Source organism: Armigeres subalbatus, chromosome 3 (assembly GCF_024139115.2).
Source record: "Armigeres subalbatus isolate Guangzhou_Male chromosome 3, GZ_Asu_2, whole genome shotgun sequence".
NCBI classification, from domain to species: domain Eukaryota; kingdom Metazoa; phylum Arthropoda; class Insecta; order Diptera; family Culicidae; genus Armigeres; species Armigeres subalbatus.
The window spans coordinates 400652132-400666149 of NC_085141.1; the positions used below are offsets into that span (position 1 = coordinate 400652132).

The 14018-nt window shown below is 41.1% G+C and overlaps 1 protein-coding gene across 1 annotated transcript; it reads left to right on the forward strand.

The window, feature by feature from the left end:
- Positions 1 to 609: 609 nt before the first annotated feature.
- On the forward strand, positions 610 to 2746 carry LOC134224052 (uncharacterized). Its single transcript, XM_062703291.1, has 2 exons — positions 610 to 993; positions 1305 to 2746. Exons 1-2 carry the CDS (start codon positions 923 to 925, stop codon positions 2629 to 2631), a joined length of 1398 nt encoding a protein of 465 aa, XP_062559275.1. The 5' UTR covers positions 610 to 922; the 3' UTR covers positions 2632 to 2746.
- The last annotated feature ends 11272 nt before the right edge of the window (positions 2747 to 14018 follow it).

Here is a 14018-nt window from a genome sequence, read left to right on the forward strand (position 1 = left end):
TTACGAAAGTCCAAAAAGATTCCGTTCGAAAGACCAAAAGTATTCCGATCGGAATTCTATAATGGTTTTGTCCAGAATCCCATCAGAATTCCGTTTGGAAGTCCAAAAGGATTTCTTTGGAAAGCCCACAGTGATTCCTTTCGAAACTCGAAGGAATCTCTGTAGTAGATTATAAATATAACAAAAAGAATAATAAATAAATTAAAGAAAAATATATCTATTTCCTATAGACTTTTATTATTGGGAAATCGGACCTTTTCGATTGTTAGTCTACTTTTCTACACCTCGTACGTTCCACTCTTGATCTTGTTTAGGCGCAAACTTTCTCCCTCATCATTTACCGTTAGGCGTACGTTTCCCTTCTTCTGTATGCTACAAGAGCGTCGTTGCATACGAACTCGCTGTGACATCAATTCGTTCATTGATGCAACACCTATACATGTTGCAACATTTCTCGCGGTTATAAAAGGATGCAACATCGAAGACCGTGTCATTCCATTGACGATTTTCGGAGCGAGCAGACCAGCAGCCCAGCAGCCAGCCCAGCAGCCAGCTCAGCAGTCATCAGCCAGCCCAGCAAACACCACCCACTAGAAGCAGCTCAGCAGAAGTGGTAGCGAGTTCGGCAGCAGCTTGAATGCTAAGAGCTGAGCGATAGGCCGCGGACCGACGATCAGCGCACCGAGCGATAGGCCTCGGACCGACGATCAGCGCACCGAGCGATAGGCCTCGGACCGACGATCAGCGCACCGAGTGATAAGCCTCGGACAATCATCGAACCGAGCGATTGGTCTCGACGGGTGTACCTAAAACCTAGTTGCCGTGCCATAGGAGCTTAGAAACCGCAGAAGCGCGTCATATTCTTTCGTTGAACAACAGTACCACTCAGTTCACTCAGTCGGTTCCGGCTACGAACCTTCCGATGTCGGACCAAGGCAGCGAAATGCTGAGTCACGACAATGGCGCAGTAGATAAAGGCAGCTCCCTTCGCAGGTACGTTTTCTTGAAGTGAAGTGGAAAGAAATGACAAAGTGTGAAGCAAACTTATCCAGATCATGCGATAGGTCTTGATTAAGGGAACAAAAAAGGTCTTTAATGACTTCGCAGAGCGAATGGCCTCCCGACAGTAGGTACGTGAATGGATCAAGTAAATAGGAAATACGAATAGATGTAGAAAGTGAAAATAATGTGTTTGGTATTATAGTAAGCGTTCCGTGCGAGAGGCCTTTTGTTTTGCGAAGAAAAAAGCATAGAAATATCATCTAACTCGATTGTACATTTTGCCTCCACCTTTTCCTATACAGTGAGTCATCGGAGGATGTAATACATTTCGTGAGACCACCAACTAAGCGCGCTCTCAAGAACCAACTACGAGCCGAACAGGCTAGAGTTGCTACATTGCTCGAACAAATCAAACAACTGCAAGACGAAAACCAACAGTTGCGTGAACAGAATGCATTAACATTTGCCAGTGCTACAGTGGATAATGATGTTGTCGATGATAAGCTCCATTCTAAAGACTCGCAACAATCCGATGAATCTAAATTTGTATCAAGCGTTCATCAACTTTCCATCTCTTCTTTGAATGTACCTGAGTGTAGATCGGATTCGGAAGGCGAGGGCATACAGCGCCACACATTTGAAATGTGGCGAGATCTTCTCATTGATTCCATGAAACTGCTTGGAGTTCAGGACGAATCGATTATGTTCACCATTTTCAAAGTAAAAGCTGGCCAACAGCTTCTTGAAATTTTTAAGAACACAAAGGCAGATTCCCAAGCTCCAAATGCTGAGGAGCTGCCTTTTTCGAACGCTATGTATCGGCTGAAAAGTTATTTCGGTTCCGGTTCGGACGTCTTGCTCCAGAGACGAAGGCTTGCCGTTATGGATCAGAAACCTGACGAGTCGGATCTCTCCTACATTAGTCGAGTGGGGGCGATTGCTAGATTGTGCGACTTTGAACAAGGGAAGGAGTTTGAGCAAATTGTGAGCACTATCGCAGAACATGCGTTAAGAAAGGAAGTAAGAGCCATTGCCCTCAAGATGTTAAGCCGAAATGCTTCGTTTACGGACCTTGTGGACAAAATTCGAGAGTTAGAAGCGATTCGTCTAAATGAGGAGTTTTTCATGAAGAAACAACAAAAGTCGGACCCTGCAGTGCTTGCCCCGGTACGCGCCGATTATCCACGCTATTCCGGATATCAACACAAGAGCTCTACGTACAATGTTCCAGACAGAAAGCACAGTCGCTTTACGAACAGTTCCGGACGATCAGTGAGACCGCGTTCAAACCAAAGCAGTGGCCGTCGTGAGTTCAACAGAAGCTATACTCCACCTCGTGATAGAACGTTTGTCTTCTCGCGTGCAGAGAGATGCTGGAGGTGCAATAGTGTGTACCATATGCCGAGGGATTGCGATGCAGTAGACAAAATTTGTCGTAATTGTGGTCAAGTTGGCCATATTGCTAGAGCTTGTTCCCGACGATTTCCCATGAGAACGACAACACACAAGAGATCTTCAGAAACAGATCTGACAGATGCAGAACCCGATTCAAAGAGAATGGCAGCTATCGAGGCGCCGAAGCTAGAGGATGCCGATATCGAAGAAGTAAGTTCGCGTAAAGAAAAATAATGTTGTAAAACGGAATATGCAATTGAATGTCATGAAGTTTTATTTGTTTGAAGCGATTTTTTTTGTATTTCTGTTAAATTTGATTGGAAAATATAAGTAATCCGGAAAATGTTTTTGTTCTTGTTTAGGTGACTCCCTCCGATATCTTTGAGTTAGCAACAGTATTCTCCGTTAAAGACGACGGAATTATTTCTGTAACTGTGGCAGGCATGAATTGCCAATTCCTCATTGACTCAGGGGCCCAGGTCAATACTTTCTCAGAACGGGACTTCCTTAAATTGAAGGCGAATGAAGCATATCGAAAAGAAATTTATAGCTATCAAGAGAAGTCTGACCGTTCACTAAAACCATATGCTTCTGGTGAGGAGATTAGAGTGCTAGGTACATTCGAAGCTCCTCTGTACATTACGAACGATAGACCAGTTCTCCTCGAAAAATTCTACATCGTTAACGAGCGTTATTCATTACTTGGTAGATCGACATCAATTCGATATTGTGTACTTTTATTGGGCCTCAAACAGAGATGGCATTTCACCACAGTGTTTGCACTGTAACGCATGAGAAATGCAAAAATTGAGCATACAAACAATACTCACCACACTTTATGCGACCCACTCTTTCTTTCGCTGGTGAGTTTACCGAACGCCGGTGAGTGTAGGTGCCTGCATGCTACAGTGCATGTGTGCCAAACTTGTGCTTAGAAAACGCTCGCACGCGCTCGGCTGCGTATTCACTGTCGTGTACACGCCAGTGTGCGCTCTTTCAGGATCGCAGCAGTAAATTGGTGCGATGTGGTAGAGATCGAATGTTTTATTTTAACCGTTAAGACGTTCTCGATCCTGAAACGCTCATGCAGGCTCGCTCGTGCTGTGTACCACGAGCGATGATTTTTTTTCATAAATGTTGTACAAAATACAACATCACGCGTGCTCGAGTGTTAATTTCATTATAATGAATATTTAAGCTTTACTCCATAGATCAGGCCTGCCCAACCTTCTCAAGTCACGGGCCAATTTTCAGAATTAACATCTGCTGGCGGGCCAAAAAAATATTCGACATTTTTTTAAATATTTTTTTAAAATTTTCTAATATATAATATCGAGATATGAGTAGATAATATCTATTTGAAACATTTCGGATGCATTTTATAATTCACATCATGAAACGGTGTTAAGAACATTAACAATTTGTAACTGTGTTCTTTAAAATCAACAAGATGAGGGAAATGTATCGGTTATCAGAAACAAACTGTGCCAAATGTTTCGCGCTAATTTCGTTTCAAAATCTTTATTGTTGGATAATAAAAGTTCAACGTGTTGATCCGTGCCTTGCCGCTCGATGTTCAAGTCATTGAAATGATTGCTAATATCTACCAGTAAATCTAAGTCACTCGCCCATGCAGTTCGAGCATTGGGTTTTCTTTATCTTGTAAAAATAATGCGACTTCGTTTTGAAAAGAATAAAATCTTCTATGGTCAAAGAAATTCGCAATAATACAGCAAATCTCCGTATTCTGGTTCCATTTCCGACAACATCATTTAGAGCTGGTGGTTGTGAATCCCTCGCGTTGATAAAGTTTATAAACTTAATGACAAACGTCAGTACTTCAGGAATATTAATCGTTTTCACTCTTAGACTCTCATGGTGAATAATGCAATGTGCGGGGAAGTATAACCATACCACTTTGATTGTTTTTCCCTTCTTAGAAGTGTCACAATGCCATTGTTCTTTTCCGTCATTGCCAGTGCCGGCCCATCAGATGTAAGGCCACTTGTAGGTTTTCAGATGAGTATACAAGCATCTTCATACAGGTTTGAACAGTTCCTCTCAGGTGTCAGGTCAGGATTTCTCTTTAATTTAAAGATGATCACCCATTCCCTTTATGAAACATGTTTTCAACATCAGTATTGACATCGATTGCGGGAGAGTAGAATTTGAAGCAAGTGGCTTTTCCACGTAACGTAGTTTTCAAATTATTTGCAAACTAATGCTACTGATGGAGATATTTTTCTTAGAGCACACGATGCCGACAATAGCCGATGCGCATTCCTTAACAAGTTCTCCGTCCTAGAACAGTTTTATTCGCTTTGCCAGAATTTCACTAACAGCAAAACTGGCCCGTATTGCATTTTCCGGCTTCATGTTTGTCACAGTGAAGAGAGTTTGGTGTTTCAATAATCCACTGTTCCACCAATAATTTAAATCAATAATGGAAATTTAAATTAAATGAGCACCTTATCTTTAAAGCTCCCTTAACATTTGTTATGTTCCTTGTTCAAATATCGTATTTCGTAGGATGCTTGTTTTCGTAATGTCGTTTCAAATCGTATTCCTTCAACACAGCTATATTTTCCGAACAAATTCAGTAAACCGGCTTTCAACGTGAAATTTTGTTTCAAATACGAAGAAAAGACACTATTGTAACACATAAAGTGAAGGGCTCGATTACCAGACTTATTTTTTTAAACCAGTGAAATCCTAAGTATGTATTAATAAATTATAAAAAAAGAAGCTCCTCGAGCCACATAGCTAAGCTTGGGGCCGGTTATGGAGTAAATTCTACCACGGTGCGCGGGCCACAAAAAATTGAGTCGAGGGCCGCATCCGGCCCGCGGGCCGTACGTTGGGCAGCCCTGCCATAGATGGTTAGACGCTGGATGAATAGAAGAATAATGTTAAAATGGATACATTCAGTCAAACTATCGTTTTCACCAAATAAATGTAGCTGTTACTTATCTTATTCTTCTTCAATGGCTCTACATTTCAACCAGAACTTGGTATGCTTTTCAACTTAGTGTTTTATTAGCATTTCCACAGTTATTAATTAAATGCTTTTCTTTGCCCGCCAACTGCATGAATATTGTGTGCCAAGTACAATGGAAACACTGTGCCCAAGGAGCCGAGAATGTTTCACGCTATCCAGTGACGAGTCAGCCAAGGCCTAAGGGCTGCAAGTTTCTTTAATAAAGACATATTGTTGTCATGTCTTCTGAAAACATCCTTGGCCGGACCGAGAATCGGCCTTGTCATTTCAAGATTAACAATCCTACGCCTTTTCTCGCAAAGTTAACTGGATACCCCAAAAATGAAATGTAGATATTATTCAATTCATCAGAGATTACAAGTTAATTGAATCAATGCATTATAAAGATAAGAAAACTCTCCATCATCATGCGGATACAGTGGACAACGTTAACTTTACTATTGGTTATCCTCTTATGGCATGTTCAATGCATACACTAGGCCCAGGGAGTCGCGAATGTTTCCCACCCGAAAAACATCCTAGACCGGACCGAGATTCGAGCTCGTTTTCTCCGGATTGGCAATCCTATGCTTTTGCTCGCGGCTAACTGGCCTGACTTCTCACTCTATTCCTATTGACAATAAATGAAACACTCCTTTGATGCAGATATATATTTCTTATATTCGAGGCTACTTTAGATTAAAGTTTCGCTATGTATATGGTTTACGCCATCTCCCAAAGGCACACGCCTTTTATTCAGTATCGGCTTCAAAAAAATTTCTCGGGTTACAGCAATTCCTACAACTTTTAATTACCACCTAATTTTTCTTCGAATTGTGCATTGTTTCGTGCGGTCAACAAAATATTAACCTTCCGGAACTCGCATGATCCTGGATCACTCATGCAGTCCCGCTTCTGTTGATAAGGGGCCGTACACTAATTACGTATGCATTTTTTCTGGGTTTTTCAATCCCTCCTCCCCTCATGTAAGATTTTCCCATACAAATCATTTTTAATTTATATGGAACATAAGAAAACGGCAAACTCCCTCTCCCCCATAAGTGCTTACGTAATTATTGTACGACCCCTAACGACAAGCGTGCTTTTCCGAAGCTGTTGTAATTTTTACAACGGTGCGAGTCCCGGAAGGTTAAATTCAAAGTGTTCGTAATTTTTATTACCTGAGAGATTATCTGGACCCTTCTTCTTCTTCTTCTTCAATGGCTCTACATTCCAACTGGAACTTGGCCTACTTTTCAAATTAGTATTCTATTAGCATTTCCTCAGTTATTAATTGAAAGCTTTCTATGCCCGCCATTGCATGAGTATGTATCTTGTGTGGCAAGTATAAGGATACAATATGCCCAGGGTATCGAGAATGTTTCCAACCTGAAAACATCCTAGACCGGACCGAGAATCGAACTCGCCATCTCCGGATTGCCAATCCTACGCTTTTGCTCGCAATGCTACTGGAGACCCTGAACCCTAGAAAATTAGTAAGCTCTGGCCTATCATGAAGTATAGTATTTATGACGAATTATAACTTATCTAGCCTAGACTGAGCAACTGTTTTGCTTTCTCGTATACCAAGAAGTAGCGAAAAGCCAATATCATCTTCTTCTTATTGGCATTAGGGCCGTACACTTATTACATAAGCACTTAAAGGGGAGGGGGTCTGTCATTTTCTTACGCTCCGTAATAAACAAAAAATAATTCAAGTGGGAAAAATCTTATATGAAGGGAGGAGGGGTTCGAAAAACCCAGAAAAAATGTTTATGTAATTAGTGTACGACCCCTTACTGCCACTGAGATTACCAAAATACAATTTTTGCATTCGTTTCCATGAGGCTAACACGATGATACTATTATGCCCGATACCCAAAAATTTCCTAGACCGGACCGGAAATCAAACCCAGCCACCTTCAGCATGGTCTTGCTTTGTACCCGCGCATCTCAGTGCACGGCTAAGGAAGCCCCGAAAAACCAATACAGACCCCATTCGATTTTGGCAACAACCATTCGATTTTGGCAAGACAATTTTTTTTTTATTTTTGATATTGCTTTTAAACCACGTAAATATCGTAACCCTCTTAAAACAAATTGGTCAGACCCAAAAACCGACGTAAAAAAAGGCGAAAAAATCACTTAAGTTTTTTTTAAGATAATCGCCTAAATATCGAAATTTTCGTAAAAAAAATTGATTAGACCCCGAAACCGACAAAAAACAATTTAAGAAAAAAAGCGTGATTTTTTTTTGTTTAAACGTTAAGATTTCTAAATTAGCGTTAAGAAGGGTCACAATATGTGTAGCGTCACAAAAAGTGAAGAAATGTAATAAGAAACAAAAAATTTCCGAACGTGTTGCCAAAATCGAATGGGGTCTGTCTATTCAATCCAAATACAGACTATGGGTTCAAAAGTTATGGCCGAAATACTATTATTATAATATACGAGAAAAACACCATTACCCCTAGGTGGATTTATCAGGGTTTTAAATTTAATTTCACCCATTTGTTTTTGGAATAAAAACGCAGTCGGTACTTAAATGGTCGGGATTGGTGGTCATATGGCTACCACTTAGCCATTTTCTTACGTTTCATATAAATAAAAAAATATTTGTATGGGAAAAATCTTACATGGGGGGAGGGGGTTGAAAAACCCAGAAAAATGCTTACGTAATTTGTGTACGGCCCCCAATGCGTAAATGGAACCTTACCTTAAAAATGCCTTTAAAAATATCACTAGGTGTAATGAATCCTATGTTGTGATTATCAAACACAATTCCACCCTGTAGGTATTCGAGGCAACTGTACATATATATGGAATTTCCGTAGGCTTCGAAGAGATTTGATAAAAATATGGGGTTGCGGGTGGTATTCCAGCACCGGCTGAAAAACTAAAAATAGCAACATTTTTTGCTAAAATTCCTCTGTACTCTGTACTCCTTCGTTGTGCCCACTCGAGAATTTATGTTATAGCTACTTGCATTGGAACTTAAATATGTTCCAACGCGTGAAATTTACGTGAATTTTACTATTCATTGTAATTTCCAAATTGTTAATATGTATGTGGGAAAATGATTAATATTCTTACGCTTTAGTATACTCCTCTAAGTTTTGATGTCCACTAATTGTCCAGTCAACATAGCGTGCATGCTCTCTGTAGTACCCTGCATCGAAAGGGATCATGAATACATTTGTACTCGGTTTTTATTCCACGGTGCTCCGCGATGCTTTTCGTTCAAGTGAGTTGAATGGAGGTGTTTAGACGTTTAATTGGAGTTCAATTCAAGCGTCTTGTCCACCCCACTTGCCTTGCATTATACGGCAGTTATAGAATTTGTAAATTTTCAGAAAAGACCGAAAAGTGCCGTGTGAGAAAATAATTCATTAGGGCAATCATAATGCTTTACATGAAAATGGATTAAGATAAGAACAATATTATTTCCTAAAAAATTTCGCTACGAACTGCTCGGTTAACTCTATTAGCTCAGCAGTAATATTCACACAGAAATGCCACCGGCGCGTATACACGGACGTGCGCGCGGCTGCGTATTTATCAGCACTCCCTGCAGTGCGTTTTATGGCCCTTTTCCACACTGCACTGTTCTGCTGTTGATTGTGCGCTCGGTTCATTTTGTTCGATCTTCTTTATCATACACTTCTCCAAAGCTGTGGTGAATTCAAACGTAAGAGGCGTGCTCCCGTTCAAATGCAACGGTGCGTGTGAGTGTATTAAAATTTCTTTTCACCACACTGAGGAGATGGACATCTCTGGCCTCAAAGTTCCAACGCGTGATTTATCTTTCAGTAATGAATCGGAAAGCCGAGATGTTCGTATAGCAGCTTTCAGCACTAGTAACGCTTTTCCAAAATTCAATATGCCACCAGTCACAATTCACTACGATAAATCAGCGCCGCCATGTAGAAACATTTTTACAAATGTTCCAATTGCTCTGAAACCATTGGTGCATCAAAGGTTGATGGAATTAGTCAAATCGGAGATAATCGAGCCCGTTGATGAAAATATGAATGTTTCTTTCTGCTCTTCGATGTTAGTCGTTCCGAAAGGCAGGGATAACATACGCCTAGTTATTGATCTGAGGGGACCTAACCGATATATACTCAGGACGCCATTTGCTATGCCAACGTTAGAAAGCATACTGGCGGAACTTAACGGAGCCCGGTGGTTTTCAACTATCGACCTTTCCAATGCTTTTTTTCATATTGAGCTTGCTGAGGAATCACGACATCTAACGAATTTTTTCACTGAATTCGGAACGTTCAGATGTGTTAGACTGCCATTTGGCCTGTGTAATGCGCCTGACATATTTCAGGAGGCGCTCGAACGAAAAGTATTGGCAGGATGTCATGGCGTAAGGAACTACCTCGACGACGTTTTGGTATTCGGTAGAACAGAAGAAGAGCATGATGAGAACTTGAAACAAGTTATGGCTCGATTAAAGGACCACAACGTTAAGTTAAATGATGCGAAATGCTGCTACAAGAGACAATCAGTTACGTTCATTGGATTTAAGCTGACAGCCGATGGGTGGGAAGTCGAAGGCGAGAAAATTAACGCAATACGAAACTTTAGAAAGCCAACAACGTGTCAAGAAGTCAAAAGCTTCCTTGGGATGGTAACATATATCGACCGGTTTCTCATGAATCGAGCTGAGAAAACGGAATATTTGCGCCGTTTAGCAAATAGTGATCGTTTTTATTGGACCATCCATGAGGAAAACGAATTCGAATCCCTCCGCGACATATCAGCATATACAATCCAGAAATTAGGCTACTACAGTCCCCAGGATAGGACAGAACTTTTTGTTGATGCATCGCCAACAGGCCTAGGTGCCATGCTAGTGCAGTTCAACGATCAATCCGTACCGAGAGTAATTGCGTGCGCTTCCAAATCGTTGACATCTACTGAACAGCGATATCCCCAAACGCACAAGGAGGCTCTAGCCGTTGTATGGGGAGTCGAGAGATTTACCACTTATCTCTTGAGTAAATTCTTTATTGTACGCACAGACTCAGAAGCCAACGAGTTTATCTTCAATGGAAAGTATAGGTTAGGAAGACGCGCCATTTCTAGATCAGAATCGTGGGCTTTACGCTTGCAACAGTATGATTTTCGAATCCAACGTGTTCCAGGTAGATTCAATGAGTTACCTAACTTTATCATTATTCATATATTTTTTGCACATGCGATAGGTAAGCTCAACATAGCCGACGCTCTCTCCAGGCTAGTCCATGACTCACAGCACGCAGTACCGTTTGAAATCGATAACGAAAACCACTTCCTGTATTCGCTTAACTCTGGAAGTATGGAACTCACATGGCATCAAATTGAATCATGTTCTGAAAAAGACGACGAGTTACAATCAGTCAAAGAAGCCATTGAGACCCTAATTTGGGACCCGAGTCTGGTTAAGTATGAGCCTCATAAAAAAGAATTAAGACCCAGGTAACCATTAAGCACTTTAATATATAAACCATATACCAACATTTCAGTGCCTATAAGCTGTATATATGATTTTCAAGTGCTAATTAGCCGTATAAACTTCAAGCATTAAAAGAAGCCGTATATCGGTATATAACGCTTTGATATAAGCCTTGTGGATTCAAGCCGAATAAGGGAATTATTATTACCAATTTAGAGCTACTATCTATGACGTTTTGGTAGAATCAATAACAATCACACCTAGAATTTTATAACCTGTCTCTTTCACTCGCATTAGAAACATTTTTTGTGAATCATAGTCTACAACACATTGCATGGACCATGCCAGATAAATGCTGTATGAGCTGTGAATGTGTTCTACGGCAATATATTTATTGGTCTTTACCTAAAAGATACCTTTAGATAGGCTTCTTAAATACAAAAAAAGTTCCGTCCAATTAATTACATATGATTCATTTTTCATTTCCAATGCCTCGTTCAATGCTTTCTCGCCCTTTGATTCAAAGACATCAGATGAAATCCTTCTGTTTTTATCCCTTCCTAGCAATACACCCATTCAAATCCGTGATGGATCAGATGGTAGAGCAGCAAACCTGAACACAGTTCAATAGTTCAATCCCGGAATTAAATATAATAAGCAAAAAAAATCATCGAATTCCAATAGGAAGAAAAAGGAAAGAACGCAAACAATTATTTTTCATTTTCAGGAAGAGAGACTACAGTTCACAATCGAGCTAGAGGAAAATAACAAGTTGCCTTTCCTAGACACGAAGGTGATAAGAAACTATGACCAAACATTAACGACTGAATGGTACACAAAAGAAATTGCTTCTGGGAGAATGCTGAATTGGTATTCCTTCCATCTCCCAAAATACAAACTTAATGTCGCAAACAATTTCATTCATCGCGTCAGCTCATTGTCCACCAATTGGAGCTATGGGACAATAAAATCGATCATCATACAGCACCTCACCAACAACAACTATCCTCGGACACTGGTAAACAGACTGTTCAATTTGTATGCGACTCGAAGAAACACCAGGCAACATCAGGGAGCATCGATCACCGAATCATCACCACCGATGTCCTCGCCAACTGTCCCAGACGCAGACAATGATCCAACAAGTTCCAGTCACATCCTAGCAGAAGACTCAGGAAACCCAGGAGACGAAGAAAACCGGCAGAATCCCACGGAGCAGCGAACAGATCCTGATTGCGTCGAACCTGAAATGACAACAAACGAAGAACAACAGAAACAGTACCGTTCCATACCATATGTTTATGGTTTGTCTGAACGAATCTCCCAAATCCTCTCCCACGACTACGCCGACACCATAATAATATGCAGACAATATAAAACAGTAAGAGACTATCACTCTAGAGTAAAAAGACCCGATAGACAAAACAGAGCAAAGTAAAAGTTATATACAAAATTCCATGCAACGATTGCCCTCAATCGTATGTTGGAATGACACAAAACAAACTAAAAACAAGATTGTATGGACATAAAACACATATTAATAAATTAGAATACCTGTTAGATTTAGGACATACGAACATTGACACAGAAATTCTCTCATTGCGTGAGAAAACAGCATTAATAGAACATTGTATAGATAACAACCACAGATTTGACTTAAGTAACACACAAATAATAGATAGAACCAACAAACCACACACACTCCCTTTCTTGGAGATGTGTCATATCACTAACACACCCAATACGGTAAATCATCGCACTGACGTTGGTAACCTAAGCTCAACATACGCAGCCGTGCTTCACTCTATTGGCGAAAAGCTTCAACGCAAATAAAAAGCTATAATCCCCCATTTTCAATTTCACAGTTAAAGTGCTAAAACTATACGGTGCCCACAAAACAAAAATAACAAGTTTAATTTGGAGCCCTACGGACTTTAATGTATGATTGTTAGTTTATAATGTTGTTTAGTAATTTGTTAGTTGACCATGATCCATGTTTTGAATTAACTTTTTAGACTGATGTACACCACAAACTTGACACTTACAATTTTATGTTCAACCAAAACCAAACGAAAAACGATAACACCGACTGTAAGTTTAAACATAAATTGTAATACCCAGCCTAATACTAAAACATAATTACAGTTCCCCTGAAGAAGACCCGAAAAGTGGTCGAAACGTTGGGATAAAATCAAAATTATCGTTTGATTACTGAGACTGCATAGCCGAAACGTATCATAATTACCCTGATCAGTCGAACTCCTATCATAATTGTCAAAATAAGTGAGGTTGAGTTTGCATTGGTCTATTATCAAGCGAAATTTTGACAACAGATCTGTATGGAACAAAATGGCACTTTTACTTGCTGAATAATCGGTGTGTGCGTGTGTTTTTTTTTCTTCCTAAGCAATGGAGGGGGAATCAGCTCAACAGACATCCTGGGTTGTCCAGGAAGTGCGGGGTTAGAGACCACCTCCAACAGCAAACGAGGGAGGCAGGACTATATCCCCGACCCGCTAAACCGTTTCCATTGCCGCCAAGCCCATAGTTCGGTACAACCAGAAAGTAATGCTTCAAAGGGGGGCCAGTGCACGACGCACCCTCGAGGTTAGCTGCGTGTCTTTGCAGCATCGAACATCGTGACTCGCTATTTTAGAAGAACACCATGGTATCGTGCCACCGCATTGCCGGCTTTCCAGGTGGCCTTACCACGCCCTATGTCCTCGGAAGGTGGGAAGTCTATAGACTTCGCGCCTGCTTCCCTCTGCATGACTGGTATCAAGAATGATGATGCCGCGTGCCCCCCAATTTGACCTCTCTGTGATGGGGTCTGTTCGCCAACACACAGAAGGACTTGCCGACGCGGTGCCTAGCCTACCCCAGCCTTGAAGACGCGGCCACTTGTTCGATAAAAGGATCGAGTTCGACCACAGGGCATGACCACCGATATGACCCATGAAGCCGACTCCGATCCCTTGGACCACCTCTTGTTTGCGCCTGAACTAGCCATCCTTGAGTCCACGCGCCACCTTCTGTGTAGCTCCGAGACGATTTGGACGATAGCCGATAAAACGGCGTTCCAGCCAACTTCATCTTTACACATCCTCCGAACTAGGTTGTCCGGGGTAATGTCCAGACCACATGTGGCAAGCATATGGTCACGCATTGCGCGAAAACGTGGGCACGCGAACAACACGT